This window comes from Rattus norvegicus, chromosome 3 (genome assembly GCF_036323735.1).
Source record: "Rattus norvegicus strain BN/NHsdMcwi chromosome 3, GRCr8, whole genome shotgun sequence".
Lineage (NCBI taxonomy): Eukaryota > Metazoa > Chordata > Mammalia > Rodentia > Muridae > Rattus > Rattus norvegicus.
In genome coordinates this window covers 71,620,452-71,638,913 of record NC_086021.1, presented here as the reverse complement: position 1 = coordinate 71,638,913, position 18,462 = coordinate 71,620,452, and the positions used below count along the sequence as shown (strand labels likewise).

At 36.4% G+C, this 18,462-nt stretch overlaps 1 protein-coding gene across 3 annotated transcripts in view; it reads left to right on the top strand.

The window, feature by feature from the left end:
• The window catches only part of Scn9a (sodium voltage-gated channel alpha subunit 9), a 148,193-nt gene that overhangs the window by 62,464 nt on the left and 67,267 nt on the right, over nt 1–18,462 (top strand). The window contains exons 2-7 of one of the 3 annotated variants that reach the window (NM_133289.2): nt 6,692–6,999; nt 9,411–9,529; nt 9,816–9,905; nt 10,408–10,536; nt 11,819–11,910; nt 12,886–13,098. In NM_133289.2, the coding sequence (NP_579823.1) occupies nt 6,742–6,999; nt 9,411–9,529; nt 9,816–9,905; nt 10,408–10,536; nt 11,819–11,910; nt 12,886–13,098 (901 nt within the window). In that variant the 5' untranslated portion in view covers nt 6,692–6,741. Of the gene's footprint in view, nt 1–6,691; nt 7,000–9,410; nt 9,530–9,815; nt 9,906–10,407; nt 10,537–11,818; nt 11,911–12,022; nt 12,115–12,885; nt 13,099–18,462 lie in introns of those variants that run through there. The other 2 variants (XM_063284600.1, XM_063284599.1) reach the window with 2 other exon arrangements.

Here is an 18,462-nt window from a genome sequence, read left to right as displayed (position 1 = left end):
ATGGATCCCAAATTGGGCCTGTCACTGGACCTCCTTTCCCTCAGTCCTTTCTTCATTTTTGTCTTTGCATTTCTTTTAGACAGGAACAATTTTGGGTCAGAGTTTTTACCACCCCATCTCACCACATAAATCTTAGCTCAGAAAGTATCATTTCTTCTTTTTTTCTTAGATATATTTCTTTATTTACATTTCAAATGTTATTCCCTTTCCCAGTTTCCTGTCCATAAGCTCCCATCCCCTCCCCCCCCATACGAGTGTTCTCCTCCATCCACTCCCCTTACTGCCCTCCCCTCCAACATTCCCCTGCACTGGGGTTCCAACCTTGGCAGGACCAAGGACTTCCCTTTCCACTGTTGCCCCAACAAGGCTATTTTCTGCTACATATGAAGTTGGAGCCCTGGGTCAGACCATGTATAGTCTTTCAGTTGTGCTTTAGTCCCTGGAAGCTCTGGTTGGATGGCATTGTTGCTATTATGGGATTGCAAGCCGCTTCAGCTCTTTCAATCCTTTAATTTCCCCAAAGGAAATTAGTTCTCAGTACAGCGGTTATTCGCCTCTGTATTTGACAAGCTTTGGATGTGTCTTTCAGGAGAGATCTATATCCGGTGCCTTTCAGCATGCACTTTTTAGCTTTATCAATGTTATCAAGTTTTGGTGGCTGTATATCTATGGGCCACATGTGGGGCAGGCTCTGAATGGCCATTCCTTCAGTCTCTGATCTAAACTTTGCCTCCCTATCCCCTCCTATGGATATTTTTTATCCCCCTTTTATGAAGGAATGGGAGCATCCACATTTTGTTCATCCTTCTTCTTGAGCTTCCTGTGGTCTGTAGATTACATCTTGGGTAATTCGAGCTTTTGGGCTAATATCCACTTATTAATGCATGCATACCAAGTGTGTTGTTCTATGATTGGGTTACCTCACTCAGGATAATATTTTCCATTTCTTTCCATTTGCCTATGAATTTCATCAAGTCCTTGTTTTTGATAGCTGTGCAGTACTCCATTGTGTAGATGTACCACAGTTTTTGAATCCATTCCTCTGATGAAGGGCATCTGGGTTCTTTCCAGCTTCTGGCTACTATAAATAAGGCTTCTATGACCATAGTAGAGCATGTGTCTTTGTTATATATTGGAGCATCTTTTGGGTATATGCCCAAGAGAGGTATAGCTGGGTCCTCAGGTAGTGGAATGTCAAATTTTCTGAGGAACCGCCAGTGGTTTCCAGAATGGTTGTACCAGCTTGCAATCCCGCAACAATGGAGGAGTGTTCCTCTTTCTCCACATCCTCGCCAGCATCTGCTGTCACCTGAGTTTTTTTATCCTAGCCATTCTGACTGGTGTGAGGTGGAATCTCAGGGTTGTTTTGATTTGCATTTCCCTGATGACTAAGAATGTTGAACATTTCTTTAGGTGCTTTTTGGCCATTTGATATTCCTTAGCTGAGAATGTTTTGTTTAGCTCTGTACCCCAGTTTTAATAGGGTTATTTGGCTCTCTGGAGACTAACTTCTTGAGTTCTTTGTATATTTTGGATATTAGCCCTCTATCAGATGTAGGATTGGTAAAGATCTTTTCCCAATCTATTGGTTGCTGTTTTGTCCTACTGACAGTGTCTTTTGCCTTACAGAAGATTTGCAGTCCCATTTGTCGATTCTTGATCTTAGAGCATAAGCCATTGGTGTTTTGTTCAGGAAAATTTCCCCAGTGTTCGAGAGTCTTCCCCCCTTTTTCTTCTATTAGTTTGAGTATATCTGGTTTGATGTGGTGGTCCTTGAGCCACTTGGACTTAAGCTTTGTACAGGGTGATAAGAATAGATCAATTTGCATTCTTCTACATGCTGACCTCAGTTGAAGCAGCACCATTTGCTGAAAATGCTATCTTTCTTCCATTGGATGGTTTTAGCTCTTTTGTCAAAGATCAAGTGTCCATAGGTGTGTGGGTTCATTTCTGAGTCTTCAATTCTGTTCCACTGATCTATCTGCCTATCTCTGTATCAATACCATACAGTTTTTATGACTATTGCTCTGTAATACTGCTTGAAGTCAAGGATGGTGATTCCCCCAGAAGTTCTTTTATTGTTGAGTATAGTTTTTGTTATTCCAAATGAATTTGCAAAATGCTCTTTCTACCTCTATAAAGAATTGAGTAGGAATTTTGATGTGGATTGCATTGAATCTGTAGATCGCTTTTGGTAAAATGGCCATCTTTACTATATTAATCCTGCCAATCCATGAGCATGGGAGATCTTCCCATCTTCTGAGATCTTCCTCAATTTCTTTCTTCAGAGACTTGAAGTTCTTGTCATACAGATCTTTCACTCGTTTGGTTAGTCACACCAAGATATTTTATATTATTTGGGACTATTGTGAAGGATGTCATTTCCCTAATTGCTTTCTCAGCCTTTTTATCCTTTGAGTAGAGGAAGGCTACTGATTTGTTTGAGTTAATTTTATACCCCAACACTTTGCTGAAGTTGTTTATCAGGTCAAGTAGTTCTCTAGTGGAACTGTTAGGGTTGCTTAAGTACACTATCATATCATCTGCAAATAGTGATATTTTGACTTCTTTTCCGATCTGTATCCCCTTGATCTCCTTTTGTTTTCTGATTGCTCTGGCTAGTACTTCAAGAACTATATTGAATAAATAGGGAGAGAGTGGGCAGCCTGTCTAGTCCGCGATTTTAGTGGAATTGCTTCAAGTTTCTCTCCATTTAGTTTGATGTTGGCTACTGGTTTGCTGTATATGGCTTTTACTATGTTTAGATATGGGGCTTGAATTCCTAATCTTTCCAGGACTTTTATCATGAAGGGGTGTTGAATTTTGTCAAATGCTTTCTCAGCATCTAATGAAATGATCATGTGGTTCTTATGGATGCTTTAGTGATAAAAATGTACCTGGCTTAATTATTTATCACATAGGCAAGAAAGTTGAAAGCAGCTGTGGTAGCAGAAACGGTGTATCCCATCACTTATATTTCTGTGTTGTTTTTCCAAGTTTAGTTTCATTGTCCATTTGAACCCTGCCAACCAACCATTTTACAAACCTGTTTTATCAAATTTCCAATGACATTCAGATGCCAACTAGAGCTGCTCTTCTTGAAAGGAGTCTTATTACTAAAACAAAGTAAAGTTTCATTTCCCCAGCCTACATGAAGGCGACAGTGTCCAATCACTATTTCTATAATGTCATTTCCCAGAACATGCTGTTAAATTGGTACTTACTGTCTCCATTGGTTTGTCCTTCATCAAGAAAATAAGGCATAATCTCTTGCAAATGTGAATTCACCATATGTACACATACCTCATCTGCTTGTATGACATTTGGTTATTCAGGTGCTTGTGTGGATATGTATGAATAGTCAAATTGATTATAGATGAATAAATGGTTGGCAGATAGATGATACATACATTAGAGAGATAAATGATAAATAAATTAATAGATATACATTAGATAGTCTAGATAGATAAATGAGAGATTAGATAGATAGATAGATAGATAGATAGATAGATAGATAGATGATAGATAGATAGATAGATAGATAGATAGATGATAGATTGATTCATATAGATAGACAGGCAAACATGATAGATAGTTCATAGATAGAATAGATGATAGATAAATAGATGACACATACATACATTAAATAGATAGATGATTGATATTAGATAACTTAGATATATTTGGATAAAAGATGTATAGATGATATATTAGTTAAAGCGATAGATAATAGATAAATAGATGATAGATGATTCATACATTTTATAGATAGATAGATAGATAGATAGATAGATAGATAGATAGATTGAAAAAATAGAAATGAAAGTATAAAAACAATGGAACTGAGTGTAGACATCACAGATCATGAAATGTATCTATTTACACAGACTTTAATCAATTCTTGAGAGGAGAACAACAGAAGACCTTACTATCTACTTCAGAATGTACATAATCATTAGTCCTTCAGTCATGTTCACCAAGAGCCCAGAGAAACTCAGTGAAGGCTGAGGAACTCTGTCTATGCTTTGCAATTTCTCAGGCATTGGTGGCAATTGTTCTTAGGGCATTGCTTCTCAAATTAAATGAATATAAATTCAATAAAGCTACCAACATCTGGATTCAGATTAGCAGGTTTATGATGACAGTTCTGGTACAGTTAATTAATTATTGAGATTTTTCTTCACAAACTAATAATATTAACTGCCCAAGACCATGCTTCTACACTCACAATTATGCAGCTTCATAATTCAAAGTGTATGAGTATGGATATATTACTCCAAAATATAACACACCATGACATTCAATACTTGTCATCTCTGCCTCTTCCTATAAATGTCTTTCCATTCTCCAGTGTAGTAATTAAATAGAGAAAGGGCAAAGAGTGCAACCATTTATGTCAGAAATGTCTATCTTTATCCCACAAACAGAACACACTGTTACCTCTTACTAACCTGTGATTATCTCCTGACATGTGACTAAACCTCCATCTGTTTCTACATGAGAGTAGAAAAATTATGTGAAGTACTAATCGTAGTCATATTTGTCTTTGCTAGAGTGAAGCTAAGTCTACCTTTGGATTGAATAATCCAAATCCTGGTAAAAATAGTTTCAAGAATTTCTTTATGCATTTATATTCCTACTTTTGTCATTACTATAATTCACATGCCCCTTATATTTTGATGTGTGGTGTCAAGGGTAGGGGAAGAACCGAATATGGTAACTCTTCTTAATTCACCCTTCTACTGCATGTGAAGAGTATGCCTTTTACACCTAAGTATGTTGAAGACAAAGCTAATTTTCTCTTAATTGTGACAACTATAAATATCAGGTATAAAGAAATGTGCAGATTTAGTTTTGGGTAAGACACTTCCTGTAATTAAGGATGAGTTAGCTGTTTAGAAAGATATATGAAGACGTGTACCATGATATGTCGACTACCTCAGAAACCATAAATAGCATCCCTCTTAGGAGCTGGATTTGTTTTAGAAATCCTAAAGCAAACAACATTCAAAAATTTCTGTGTTGTATTCAAATGTTTCTGACGAAACCTACAATTTCTACATGAACTTAATCACACAGCTGAGTAGGGGACACCGAAAGCAGCTCTAGTAACAGATGAGCCATGCCCCATCTTTGATTCCTCTGCATGTTGAGGATTCCACTTTAGTTATGACACCTGGGGACCCTGCTTCTCAGACAGTTCACTTGCAATGTGCCTGGGTGCCTGAGGAGAAAGGAATCTACATTGTCCTGATTGACGCTTATTGGTTTTGCCACGGGAATGGGAGAAATCCTGGTAAAAATAGTTTCAGCAACTTCTTTATGCATTTATGTTCCTACTTTTGTCATTACTATAATTCACATGCCACTTATATTCTGGTGTGTCGTGTCAGGGGTCGGGGAAGAGCTGAATAATTTACCCTTCTACTGCATGTGAAGAAGTCCCTTAATACACAGGTGGTCAAGTTTGCTGTTTGAATACTTTTTAAAGAGCAAATTTGCAATATAGTCTATGCTCATCTTGAATTCAAGATTTTTGCCTTACCCTCTGGAATTCTGGCATCAATAGTGAGGGGCCACCATGCTGAGCACAATGAGAAGCCTTCGGATTGCTAGCATGGATAACAAAATCCAATGTTCGCACTACATTGAAGTCCTGAGCAAAGCAAACTTCATGATTCCACTGAACATTTTCAAACATTTACTGTGCATTTCACTTTTCACCTTAAACTACAGATATGTTGTCTGGGAACAGTCACAAACATCAATAACAGTGCCAGAGTATAAGCTTGTTTTCTTTTTAAACAAGTTTGACCATAGATGACAGAGAAACAGTGTTCGATCATTACACGCGCGCGCGCGCACACACACACACACACACACACACACACACACACACAACACACACACACACATGGAAAAATAAAAGTTATTTAAAATTTAAAATATTTCCTCAGGAAACTGTCTTTATTCCACTTTAGAGCTGACTTTAGATTAAAATATTTTAACAAAGTAGCACATATTCCTTGACCAGCAATGGTTACATCATACTTTGTTATGAGTTTATATGCACATTGCCTCTTATACTCCTATATGTTGTTTGTTTACTTGTTTGTTTAGATCTACAAGTCAGAGTAAAAGCCCTTGTGCATAAAAGAAAATACTCTAAGACTGCATTAGTTGCTTTCTTTTTACTGTAACAAATACCCAACAAGAAGCAAGCTTAAGGAAAGGAGGGTATAATTTGACTCACTGTTCAAGGATACAATCCACCATAGCAATAAAGTCATGGCAGTATGACCTTGAGGTCATTGGGTGTACTGTGTCCATGCTCAGGAAGCACATGATGGTTAATGCATGAGTCCAGAGGACTTTCTTCTTTTTATGCTGTCCTGAGTCCCAGGCCATGAAATGGTGCTGCCTACATTCAAGGAAGGTATTCACAATTCAGTTCATTTAATCTAGATCCTCCTTCACTGTCATACTCTTAGGCAAACTCAATGTAGATAATCCCTCCCAGCTGAGTCTAGGGTCATGTGTCCTAGGGGGGTGTTGTAGGTCACATTGGTAATCAGTAGCAATCACAGCTACTGAGTGCATCCCCAAAGACTGGATATTTTTATCATTAGTTTTAAAATTATCTTCTCTAGAAGCGATATTGTTACATTTTCCTTTCTTCACTTCCACCCAGGCCTCTTAGGTAAGGAGTCAAAGGGGAAATAAAACATACAGGATGAAAAGATGGCGATGCTGCCTCCTCCAGGACCTCAGAGTTTCGTTCACTTCACAAAACAGTCCCTTGCCCTCATTGAACAGCGTATTTCTGAAGAAAAAGCCAAGGAACACAAAGACGAAAAGAAAGATGATGAGGAAGAAGGCCCCAAGCCCAGCAGTGACTTGGAAGCTGGGAAACAGCTCCCCTTCATCTATGGAGACATTCCCCCTGGAATGGTGTCAGAGCCCCTGGAGGACCTGGACCCATACTATGCTGACAAAAAAGTAAGTTATTGAGACTTCAGTGACAAGAGTTCTTTGATATCATCCCATACCAAAGGTACATGACCATCAATGACCTCATGCCATAAGCATTATAGAAAATACATATTAGGTTGCTGAGAATATGTGCTTTTTCTAGTATTTCGTTAAAATTGATAGTGGTATCGGCACGCTTACTTGAATGGACTAATTATTCAACATATTTTTTTAGGTATTTATGGTGTCACAGCTACTTTGCACTTGTTTAGTATGTGAGGTGTGTGGGTGAAGTTAGATGACTCCTTAGTCGAAGTTATTTCTCTGCTTCCATTATGTGAGGTCTAGGGATCAAACTCGAGTTATTATCAGGTTTGGTAGAAAATGTCTCTACCTGCCCAGAACTCTTGGCAGCTATTCATGGTAATACGTAATCCTTATGTGTGTAGATTTTAAATTTCCTTTAAAGTTTTAAGGCAAATGAATAATGCTGATTTAAATTATTATCCCTTGGTAGCCTGTTTGTTTGCTAATGAGAGATGGAAAGGGCTGGACCCGGATGAGAAGGGAGGTGGGAAGCACGTGGAGGGTGTTGAAAGCAGGGCAACTGTAACCATGATATATTGTGTAAGGGGGAAAATCTCTTTTCAACAAAAGAAAAATATTTTAAAACACAAAAGTTATACTTTTTATTTTTTTAAATTTCAAATGTAACACAACTTGATCTTGCTAAGACTATGTAAAAATGCACTTAGTTTTGACCCCTTTTCTTTGTCTTTTATGACTCAATTCCTCACTAAGTTGTTGTAGAAAGTCGTTTGTTGAGATACTATCTGTCTAAAAAAATAATTTCCCACATGAGTAAAAACATAGAATTATGAACTTATTCCACACCCCCAACTTGGTGAAAATATTTATTATAATAAGCTCATTTATGCTTACATAAAACATAAGGACAACAGGAGAAAAAGAGCTCACACAAGATAACACAAGTATCTTGCTTTCTGTGTCAGAAGACAATGATGTGATTAAGACTTAGTGTTTCTCAGTTCCTCGCCTTGGATTGTTTTAATATTTTACTTGTTTAATTGTTCAACTAAATAAGATCCAGGGAAATGTCATTCACAGTGCACTCACTGAAAAAAAAATCATTTTAAGGACCTTTTAATTTTATTTTTTAATTAACTTTAAAAAATGAATTTGCCCAATGAACTCTAAGGTTTTTTTTCAATAAATGAAGGATTGAGCTATGTACAAGTATATGTTACTCTTTTTAATTTTCAGTGATTGTTGGTGAATACTATTTTTATTTTTATTTTTAGCCATTTCAGCTACACAACTGAAAAACTAGAATTAGAGTGGGTGATTGGAAGAACGTTCTCTGGCTGGGGATGTAGCTGTAGTCAAAGTTGCCTGCACTGCAAGGAGGACATGAGCTTCAACCCAGAGCCCACAATAGAGAGAAAAATGGACCTTATGGATTGGTTTATAATCCTGGACCTGGGAAGCCAGAGGTAGATGGGTTTCTTGAAGTCCACTGACCAGCTAGCCTAGCAGAACCTGAGAGATAAAAGCCTCATAAAAACTAGGTCAGTTACACCTGAGAAATGACGAAGTTGTCTTCTGGCCTTCCATGTACACATACACACTCTTGCACATCAGAACCTATTAGGCAATTGCATGCAAGCACACGTGCGTGTGTGTGTGCGCGCGAGCGCACACACACACACACACACACACACACACACACACACACACACACACACACACTCACTCACTCCAAGGAAGGAAAAGATACTTTGAACCCTGACATGCCTTAAATTGATGGGAAAATTTTTAATGACACTTCTCAGCATGTTTTAAAACTCTCAAGGTTTTGTGGTTAAAAACTAGAGGGATAGATTGTTTCTACACACTGTTAAAAATCTATATAATAGAAGAAAGAAAGGTTATATTTAAAAACACATGACAAGTGACTATAATCACTGAAGAGAACACATAGGTTTTGGATGCTCCCTCAACCTATCTCACTGTCTCTGGGCTGAATGTGGCTGGAGGAGAGAGAAGAGTGTTTGTCCAACACATTACCACAAACATGTTTACATCATGAAACTTTTTTGGGTCAACTTTATTTTGAGCTTGTTCAGCATGAACTTTGTAGATTGCAATGTGTAGCTTCAATGTCTAAAGAATGGACTTGGCTACAAACTGTATATACTTGTAGGCAGATCAGTTATTTACTTATTGAAAAGAAACAGCCTTGGGGTTCATTGGCCAGTGACTGACAGCTGCTTTCACACATGGTAGTGCTTGCAAAGCTGCGGGGCAGCATTTCCTCAGCCCTGCACTATGCCATAAAGGTATAAAGTGCTCACAGCAATGTGCTGGATTAGAGTGTTGCACACTGAGCTTCATCCTGTCTCTTTTTCCTCCTGCAGACTTTTATAGTATTGAACAAAGGGAAAGCAATCTTCCGTTTCAACGCCACCCCTGCTTTGTACATGCTGTCTCCCTTCAGTCCTCTAAGAAGAATATCTATTAAGATCTTAGTGCACTCATATCCTTTCCAAAGCTTGCCTTAAGCAGTATATCAAGAGGCTGGGTTTGCTCCTGTATTCAGGCCTAGATATGGGCTCTTCTGCACCTTGGAAAAATATTTAGATTCCAATATAAGAGGAATGAGAAGGTAGTCTTATTAGAATTTTAGAGTATGATAATTTCATTCAACACAGTAACCACTCACCCATTTTGATTATTTTCTAAAGATAAGTTGCTTTCATTTCAACCAATGTCATCATCAGCTCTTCTTTTGTGGTGTCCCATGTTCCTTGACTGGAAGCCACCTTATTCAGCATGCTAATCATGTGCACAATTCTGACGAACTGCATATTCATGACCTTGAGCAACCCTCCAGAATGGACCAAAAATGTAGAGTAAGTACTCATTAGTATATATGAGACTGGGATTAAATGCTAATTTTCAAGCATTCTTTTTCCTTCCAGAAGTTTAGAAGTTGAGTCTATAAAACAGTGTTTTGTATCCTCTCCTGGGTGCAATTTTCTTTTTAGTTCTCTCTCTCCTCCATGTTAACTCACTGGCGGTAGGGTTGAAACATCAGATACCACAGTGTTTCTTGAACTTATCTTTCCCGTTCATAAATATGATATGCATCTCATTTTAGTGACTATATTGTTTTTAAACTCTCTATTGGGATTCTCTAGATGGATCCAATACCTATGTCTAGCCGATAAGGACATTTTAAGAGCTCCTGGAAATCCGTTGCACAATGTACTTTATGAGGTAGAATGATCCGTACACCAAAAGCAGCTTCCAAGAGATGCCTTCCTGTTATTAATCAGCGATAATAAACTGTAAAGATTTTAATGAGACACTACTCATTTCACAACTAATATCTCAATGTACTCTTTCCTTTAGGTACACTTTTACTGGGATATATACTTTTGAATCACTCATAAAAATCCTTGCAAGAGGCTTTTGCGTGGGAGAATTCACCTTCCTCCGTGACCCTTGGAACTGGCTGGACTTTGTTGTCATTGTTTTTGCGTAAGTGCTCTCAATTGCTTTTTTTTTTTTTTTTTTTTGACCTGAAAAATTTTGAATGTCTCAGAATAATATTCTGGTGAAATCAGCTTTTGGAGGCTGATTTTTCTTACACACAATGGCTGTATTTAAAGGCAAATAGAGCTGTAAAAAGACTACCTCTTCGCAGCCATATTCATTCAGAATGCGTTTTCCACTGAAACAAGTTTAGCATAAGGATTATCGTGCTTCCTGATCAGCCTGTGAGTGGACATGTGTCACACATGTTTAACCCAGTGTTAGCTGGATACGCCTTCTTCTTAAGATTTCATTTTAAAACTAAAAGTATGTCAGAAGCTCTCACAATGCTCCCTAATGACTGAAGCCTCTAATTCTAAGCACAGTGTGTGTGTTCATAAGCTAGTAAATATATTAAAATGCAGTTGGACATTCCTAAGATGTCACCATTGCTCCTGTCATGTATTGTACAGTTATTGCATGAGTACCGCAGTTGATTCTCTGTATCATTTTAAATTATTCCTTTCTTTTTGCAAATGTCCTAGTCATAAACCTTCTGAGTCTCAACCCCAAATAATTTGCTTTATCATCTTGAGTTGTAAGAGTATCAAAGACATTCAGACAATTCAGAAGGCTCTGAGCTTTCTAGTCTCTGTTTCCCTCATTCCTCTCCAACTCCATACTCATCAGGTTCCCTTCACTAGAGATATCTTAGCTCCATTCTTGTGTGGATAAGAAAATGGCAGTATGCACACTCTTCTCATGACTCCCCATGCTCTACGGTTATTCCCGTACCACGAAGCTCATCTCTTTGAAGTACCACAACTCAGTGCTTTCTGGGATATTCGCAAATTCTATGGGCATCAATACTGTCTAAATTGAGACTATTTTACTCACTCCAAGAAGAAACCCTCCACTGATTAAAAGCTAACTCCACTCCCTCCATGCACAGACTCTTAAAACGCTATATTGTTTTGCTCTACGGAAACCTACTAGGGTAGACATTTTGCTGTGTTTGGCTTCATTTACTTAGCATGCTGCTCTCAGTATTTTATAAAGGACTAAAGCTCAATAGTATTATACTAAGCATTTAATTATTTGATTATTTAAGCCAAAATACATTAAAATACAATATTTGTCTTCTTAATCAAATGATTCAAATCATATGCATTAGGTTAAATTAGGAAACAGACTTGCCAAACTACATATAGAAAATTCTTTGACTAACAGCACGGTAAGTATTAAACACTCTTCCTAGATTCTGAATAACTCTGATTTAATCCTACAGGTATTTAACAGAATTTGTAAACCTAGGCAATGTTTCAGCTCTTCGAACTTTCAGAGTCTTGAGAGCTTTGAAAACTATTTCTGTAATCCCAGGTAAGACGTGATTGGTGTGGAGCTTTAGGCCGCTCAACTCCAGCTGTTTGGGAGTTTTCTTTGTCTGTGTGTGTGTTGTCACTGTGTCTGTGTATAAACTCCCCTATTACAGATATGTGACAGAGTTTGTGGACCTGGGCAATGTCTCAGCGTTGAGAACATTCAGAGTTCTCCGAGCATTGAAAACAATATCAGTCATTCCAGGTGAGAGTGGGGTTAAACACAAGGGCTGACTTTGACTTCTTGGAGAAAAGAATTTTCTTCCATAATTCGAACTAAATTGCGTTCCTTCTGTTTTCATTGCAATTTTTATTTAAAAAGTCAGCCATTGGGTTTAATCAGTTGCATGGGTCTTGGAGAAGGAAGGTGACCATTTGGCTCACATCTCCACTTGAAATTTTTCCTCCTGCCAAAGTATTGGTTTTCTACTTTTTTAGGAAGGAAAATTTCAACTAAACTGAACATCGTATGATTAATAAAATAGGAAATATCTGCATGTAGGCATTGCATGACATTGTTTTATTGCTTTCTGTTTTTTTTCTTGAACAGTTTACCAAGCTATTTCTTACTTGAGAATTGGTTCAGTACATGTTGTCACTATGTGCTTTGATTAGCTTCTTACATTTTTAGTTCCATTATGTAGAGGTGGTTTGTTTGACTGATGTTTACTGAATTAGTAGTTACAAAACAATTATATTTGTGAGTGTGGATATGGTTTCAGCATCCACCTTACTTAACAATTGAACCTGATAATTTCTTGTAAATACTTTACTAATTTTAACCACTTGCTGTAGTCCATAGAAACAAGTTTACAGATCCACCTTTTGGGACCTAGAGACCTCTCTGGGTTCAGTTATTTGAGGTCATTGACTTGACATAATGCATGCATTCCCAGTTAGGCTTGTGTTTTGACTTGTTTCCCGTTGAGAGCCTTTATGTCATTATGAACGCCTCTTTTTCCCCCTACATTTTAAGGACTAAAGACCATCGTGGGGGCCCTGATCCAGTCAGTGAAGAAGCTCTCTGACGTCATGATCCTCACTGTGTTCTGTCTCAGTGTGTTTGCACTAATTGGACTACAGCTGTTTATGGGCAACTTGAAGCATAAATGTTTCAGGAAGGAACTCGAAGAGAATGAAACATTAGAAAGTATCATGAATACTGCTGAGAGTGAAGAAGAATTGAAAAGTAAGAATGCCTGTATTTACTATCTGCTAGAAATAACACCAAAAGTGCAACTCTTTCCTAACAATTCCTATATGCTTGAATTTTAATTATTCAGAAACTATTCAAATATACAACAGAAACGTGTCAGTGTGGGATTTTTTTTCTATCATGGTACAAGTGATTTTATGTCTTTCTTTTTCCTAGCTCTCTAGTGAGTCAGTCAGGGGAAACCTGGGTTAGTTCTATAACAATAAATTTCTACAAGATAAAGATTCAAGTTGTTTGGGACCAATAATGATTCATGTTAACTATTGCATTAAGGTATATGAGATGATTTTGTTCTATAGTTTTATTTATATAAAAAACTAAGATTGCTTACATAATGTGATATATAATATAATTCTATTTTGTATTTACAGCTTCAAACTATAATATCTTATAGCTAAACTAATGGTAACAATGATGATAATATCACTATTAAGATATTTGCCTGTTAATGATATTTATGTAGGTTTCTATAAAACAAAAGAACTTAGTTTTGTCAACACCATACATAATTGTAAATTTGATAGGCTTCATAACTATTCCTGACAGTATTTCCATTTCTGACTGATGCAGTCAGAAAAGACTGATTCAGTGCAATATACCCATTAGTACAAGAATATGATCAGACATAACCTCAGAAGCCTGCTGGATACACAAGTATATGCTAGAGATCTCACATAACGCACACACTGCATGCTCTCTAAATGGTTTCCCCTTAGACTGTCTTTCACGAGATCTATTGATGAACAAGAAAAAAGATGAAGTCGGGGTTGTATGCATCTTGACACCTGAACAATGTCTGAGTGATATTATCTTAGACAGCAGGAATTTTTATTTTTTTCTAAATGGTTTTAAATACTCAGTGGCAAAGTAAAAGCAAACCAACCTAGCTGAAATAGCAAAAGAATAGTAAAGGAACACCAATTGGACTGATGGGAAGGAAACTACTATACATTTCACAGTAAAATACTTAATATGTATTTCGTTACTAATTTGGTTACAAATTAGCATGTTTTCTTCCTGTTATCATTCTAAAATTTTCCATTTTCTGGTTTTTAATCAATATCGTCAATTTTCAATTTGTAGAATGGAGTACTAATTGTCGTCTCAAAGGCTTACTGCTGAATGAACTCACACTTACCAGCTCTTTCTGAACTCCTGCTGGTTGGTTCAACTCAGCTGTTCTGACTTAAATTCCTCTTCAAGCTGATTTATTCAGTCTGGCTTCTCTCGGTTTCTTACTGAATTGCTCTGCTTGGCCTTAAACTAACTCTGGTAATCTGTTCTGATCTTCTTGCCCCTTCTCATTCTCTGACTCATTCTGTCTTCACCTGTGAACCTGTCCCTGTATAACTCTCCTGATAAAACTGCCTCTCTTTCATTCTCTCTCTCTCTCTCTCTCTCTCTCTCTCTCTCTCTCTCTCTCTCTCTCTGTCTCTCTCTGTCTCTGTCTCTCTCTCTGTCTCTCTCTCTGTCTCTCTCTGTCTCTGTCTCTGTCTCTCTCTGTCTCTCTCTCTGTCTCTCTCTCTCTCTCTCTCTCTCTCTCAAGTAGCTTTTCTTCTGTGCTATTCTTATGAGACTTGGGCATATTCTATCTCTGACTCATTCTGTAAATCTTTCTATAATCCATCACTTTGTCCCTCAATTAGATGTCACTTTCAAACATAGCTGCTTCTTTCTATAAATTAACCTTACTTCCATTTTTCTGGATTAAAGGTATATCTGTATTCCAGCCAGATCATACCAGATCCAGGACCTGTCTGCATTCCAGTTTGATTACATAGACCTGGAAGGTCTTTGGATATGATTCCTTGCTAAAGAAGCCATTTTGCTGAATTAAAATTCTTCTATACTAGAAAATATTATTTCTTAATTTGTGTGCAAAAGAAATGATAAATACAATAAATAGTAGTCCACATTTACATTTACTTTTTAAAATTCAATTCTTAATCTATACTTAACTTCTTTAATGCTTGCGCTATTGCTATTTCTTTTATTACGAATCTTATCCTGTTATGAGTTCATAACTTAAATGTCTTTCAGACTTTGGTTAGAAGAAAATCTCCAAACAAAGTTTTATTAGAATTTGTTTGGGCAAAATAGTGATTCATGTGTCACTTAGGAAGAATAAGAGGTTTGGAGCTCAGTCTATCAATTAGGCAGGCACTATTTATAGAGAGAACAAGGTTATAGCTTAGACAAACAGTTTATGGGTTACAAATAGGCCAGCATTTGCCTTACATGGGCGTGGTCTGATCAGTTGGCAGTGGTGATGAGCTGAAGTCCAGCTGCTGTGATTGGTTGAGGTACAACTGCTTGTTTCTGTACCGCACCTGGTTTCAGTTCTTTTGTTTGTGGAGATAGCTTATGGCCAAATTTAATTTAATGCTCTTCCTTTAGTCAGCCCCTCAATTTTGAAAGTTTAACTGAAATCATGGGCACTGATGCTTCTTTCTGTCACCGTGACAAGATGATTGGACTCAATTTGGGATTCAGAATTCTCAACATTGGGCCACCTTAATATTTCTTTATGCGTTCATTGTTTTGTTGTTGTAGTTACTGTAGTTACAGTTTTCATTATCTTAATAAGTAAGATTATTTGGTTTATAATTGATTATTACGTATAACTGATTAAGACCTTTTGAGAGAATATAGTACACAAAGGAATTTATATTTATGTCTATAAAGAAATAGTACCAAGACATTGATTCATACTGCATAACAGAAGTTCCCACAACTGAACTAAGCAAAATCTAGTATATAAAAATGATACAAAAACAAACTATTTTAACTATTTGTTTGCTTTTTAATTTCTTATATTTATCATGTCTTCTGTTTGTTACTTTTATGTAGTTATTTTTATCATTCTGGATATTGAACTCAAGGCCTCACATATGTTAAATAAAAGCATTATCACTGAACTCTATCTCCAGGTCCATTGTATTATCTTAAAACTATCACTGAATTGAATTAAATTAAAACTATCAAAGTTCTATCATTCTAAATACATCTGTTTGAAATGCAGTAGATGTTAGTTACTTTCCAACATGTGGTTCAAAGCAATCTTGTTACTCCAAGACTGTTTGCAGGACAACTATAGCCTATTGTAGCTAGTGCTTGAAACACATTTCAACTCATAAATGTATTTGTATGTCTGCTCAGATACAGAACAAATGGCCCACTAAAATATCAACCATTTAGAGGGTTATATGCCTCCTGGTAAAATTTAAATGGGTCCACTAACATTCAGTTGCCAATTGGCTGTGTATTAACGTCTACATTGTTAGAATTCATTATCTATATTGACCATTCATTGAAATAAGAAGTGTTCATAGATGTGATTAAATGATAATTGATAATTGTATCAGTAAATTCTCTATAGATAGAAAAGGTATAACACATTGTTGCCTGGAGGATGACATTGGAAGTTACCAACAAGAAAGCATGACATTGATCAAAGTTTCCACTATTTACTCACTGCATGGTTCCAGGCTACCAACAATTAAGGAATTATGGATGTACATCTACTTCAGACTTTCACTTTCATTTTCAGCATTTGATTTCTGACCTAATTTAACTGCAAAGCCATCTACAGGTTTTGACTACTATTATGTTTAAAGAAAGAATCCAAATACATGATTCTGAAAACCTGACCCTGGAGGGAAGACAAGTTTTGCAATTTGAACAATTTTCTCTCAAAATTTTAAATCATTTTTCTCTACTATAGAATAGACAACCCACATACTTCAGGGTTTTTAAAAATGTAAACAGATCTTAGTATCAATTAGGAAGATACTCAAGCCATCAACATTTAACAACGGGGTTACATTATTTTAAATACATGTGTATTTTCTCCAAGTTAGGCACATAGCAATATTTGCCTGACCAGGTATCCATTATCTGGTGTGGATCAAATGGCATAACTTAACAATTTTAGTGATGCCCATTCGAGCTAACATGAAAATATGACAAGCTCTTATTGGTACTTAATTAATTGTTTTGCTCGATCCTTTTATTTTAGTTTTCTAAAGTATATTCATTTATCACCATTACAGCAGAATAATTTTACCTGTCTAATCAATAGAATGACAAATGCTCTGGTATATTGAAAGTTTCTGTGATTTCTAAAACCCACTTTAATAATAATATTAAACCATAGAAGAATAACTAAAAGTAGACATGGATTTATCTGTTATCTGAGAACTACTTGGGTACTTTACAAATGAAACCAATTCTTTGCTTTTCTTTATATAAGGACAGATACCATTCTGAGATGACTAATGGGTCCTTCTAAATGAATGAATAGGTAGATGATAGATGATAGAAAGGTAGATATATGATAGATAGATAGATAGATAGATAGATAGATAGATAGATAGATGATAGATAGACACACAGACAGACAGACAGACTGATAAGAATACACCAAAACTTCAAGTAAATAAAATTCCTTTTACTTAGTGAACAAGTATAGATTTTTAAAAGTGGGTTAGATTTTTAGAAAAACACATTGTAAATACTTTTCTTCTAATCTTAACCAGCATTATCACACATAAATTTTCTCTCACAAGGTCTGTTTTTTATGGAACCCCTATGAAACTAATAGTCCTTTAGCTATTTGTCCTATACCAATATCATTTCTCAGTTCGAAACAATGAGCCAAGTGACTAAAGGCAAGGTTGACTCTCTTATTTCCCTAACAGAATAAAACATCCCCATACAGCAAAGCTTTCTGAGAGAGGGGAGCAAAATTTACTGCAACCATATGGTCAAGTAATGTCTAAAAGACATTAGATAGAACATTACAATTTTAAACTATGTAAGAAGTACATTTTTTTAACAAAGCATAGGGACTAATGTACTACAACTGAACTGAGGATAAGAAAGAAAGAGAGAAAGAAAGAAAGAAAGAAAGAAAGAAAGAAAGAAAGAAAGGAAGGAAGAAAGGAAGAAAGGAAGGAAGGAAGGAAGAAAACCTTTGTTCATCGTGAGATAAATGAAATCAATAGGTCTGTTGTAGTTATAGAATTTCACTTGCTCAGTTCTGAAAGCCTTACCTGAGTAGTTCTGGAAGCTCGCACACACCTCAGGATGGTGATAAGGAAGAAATGATTCTTCAAGAAAGGTAAAAAAGCAAAGCCTAAAGCAGAACTACTCATTACATAAGAACAGAAACAGAATTACATACACATATATTCCCGTATTATAAATTTCAAATTAGATTAATGTATATTAGCATAAATACTTTAAAAAGCAGTTAGATACCAAAATTTGAAAACATTAAACTCTAAGCAACAACCTCCTTTACTATTCTCTTTCTCCCAAGAGACTTCATAGTTG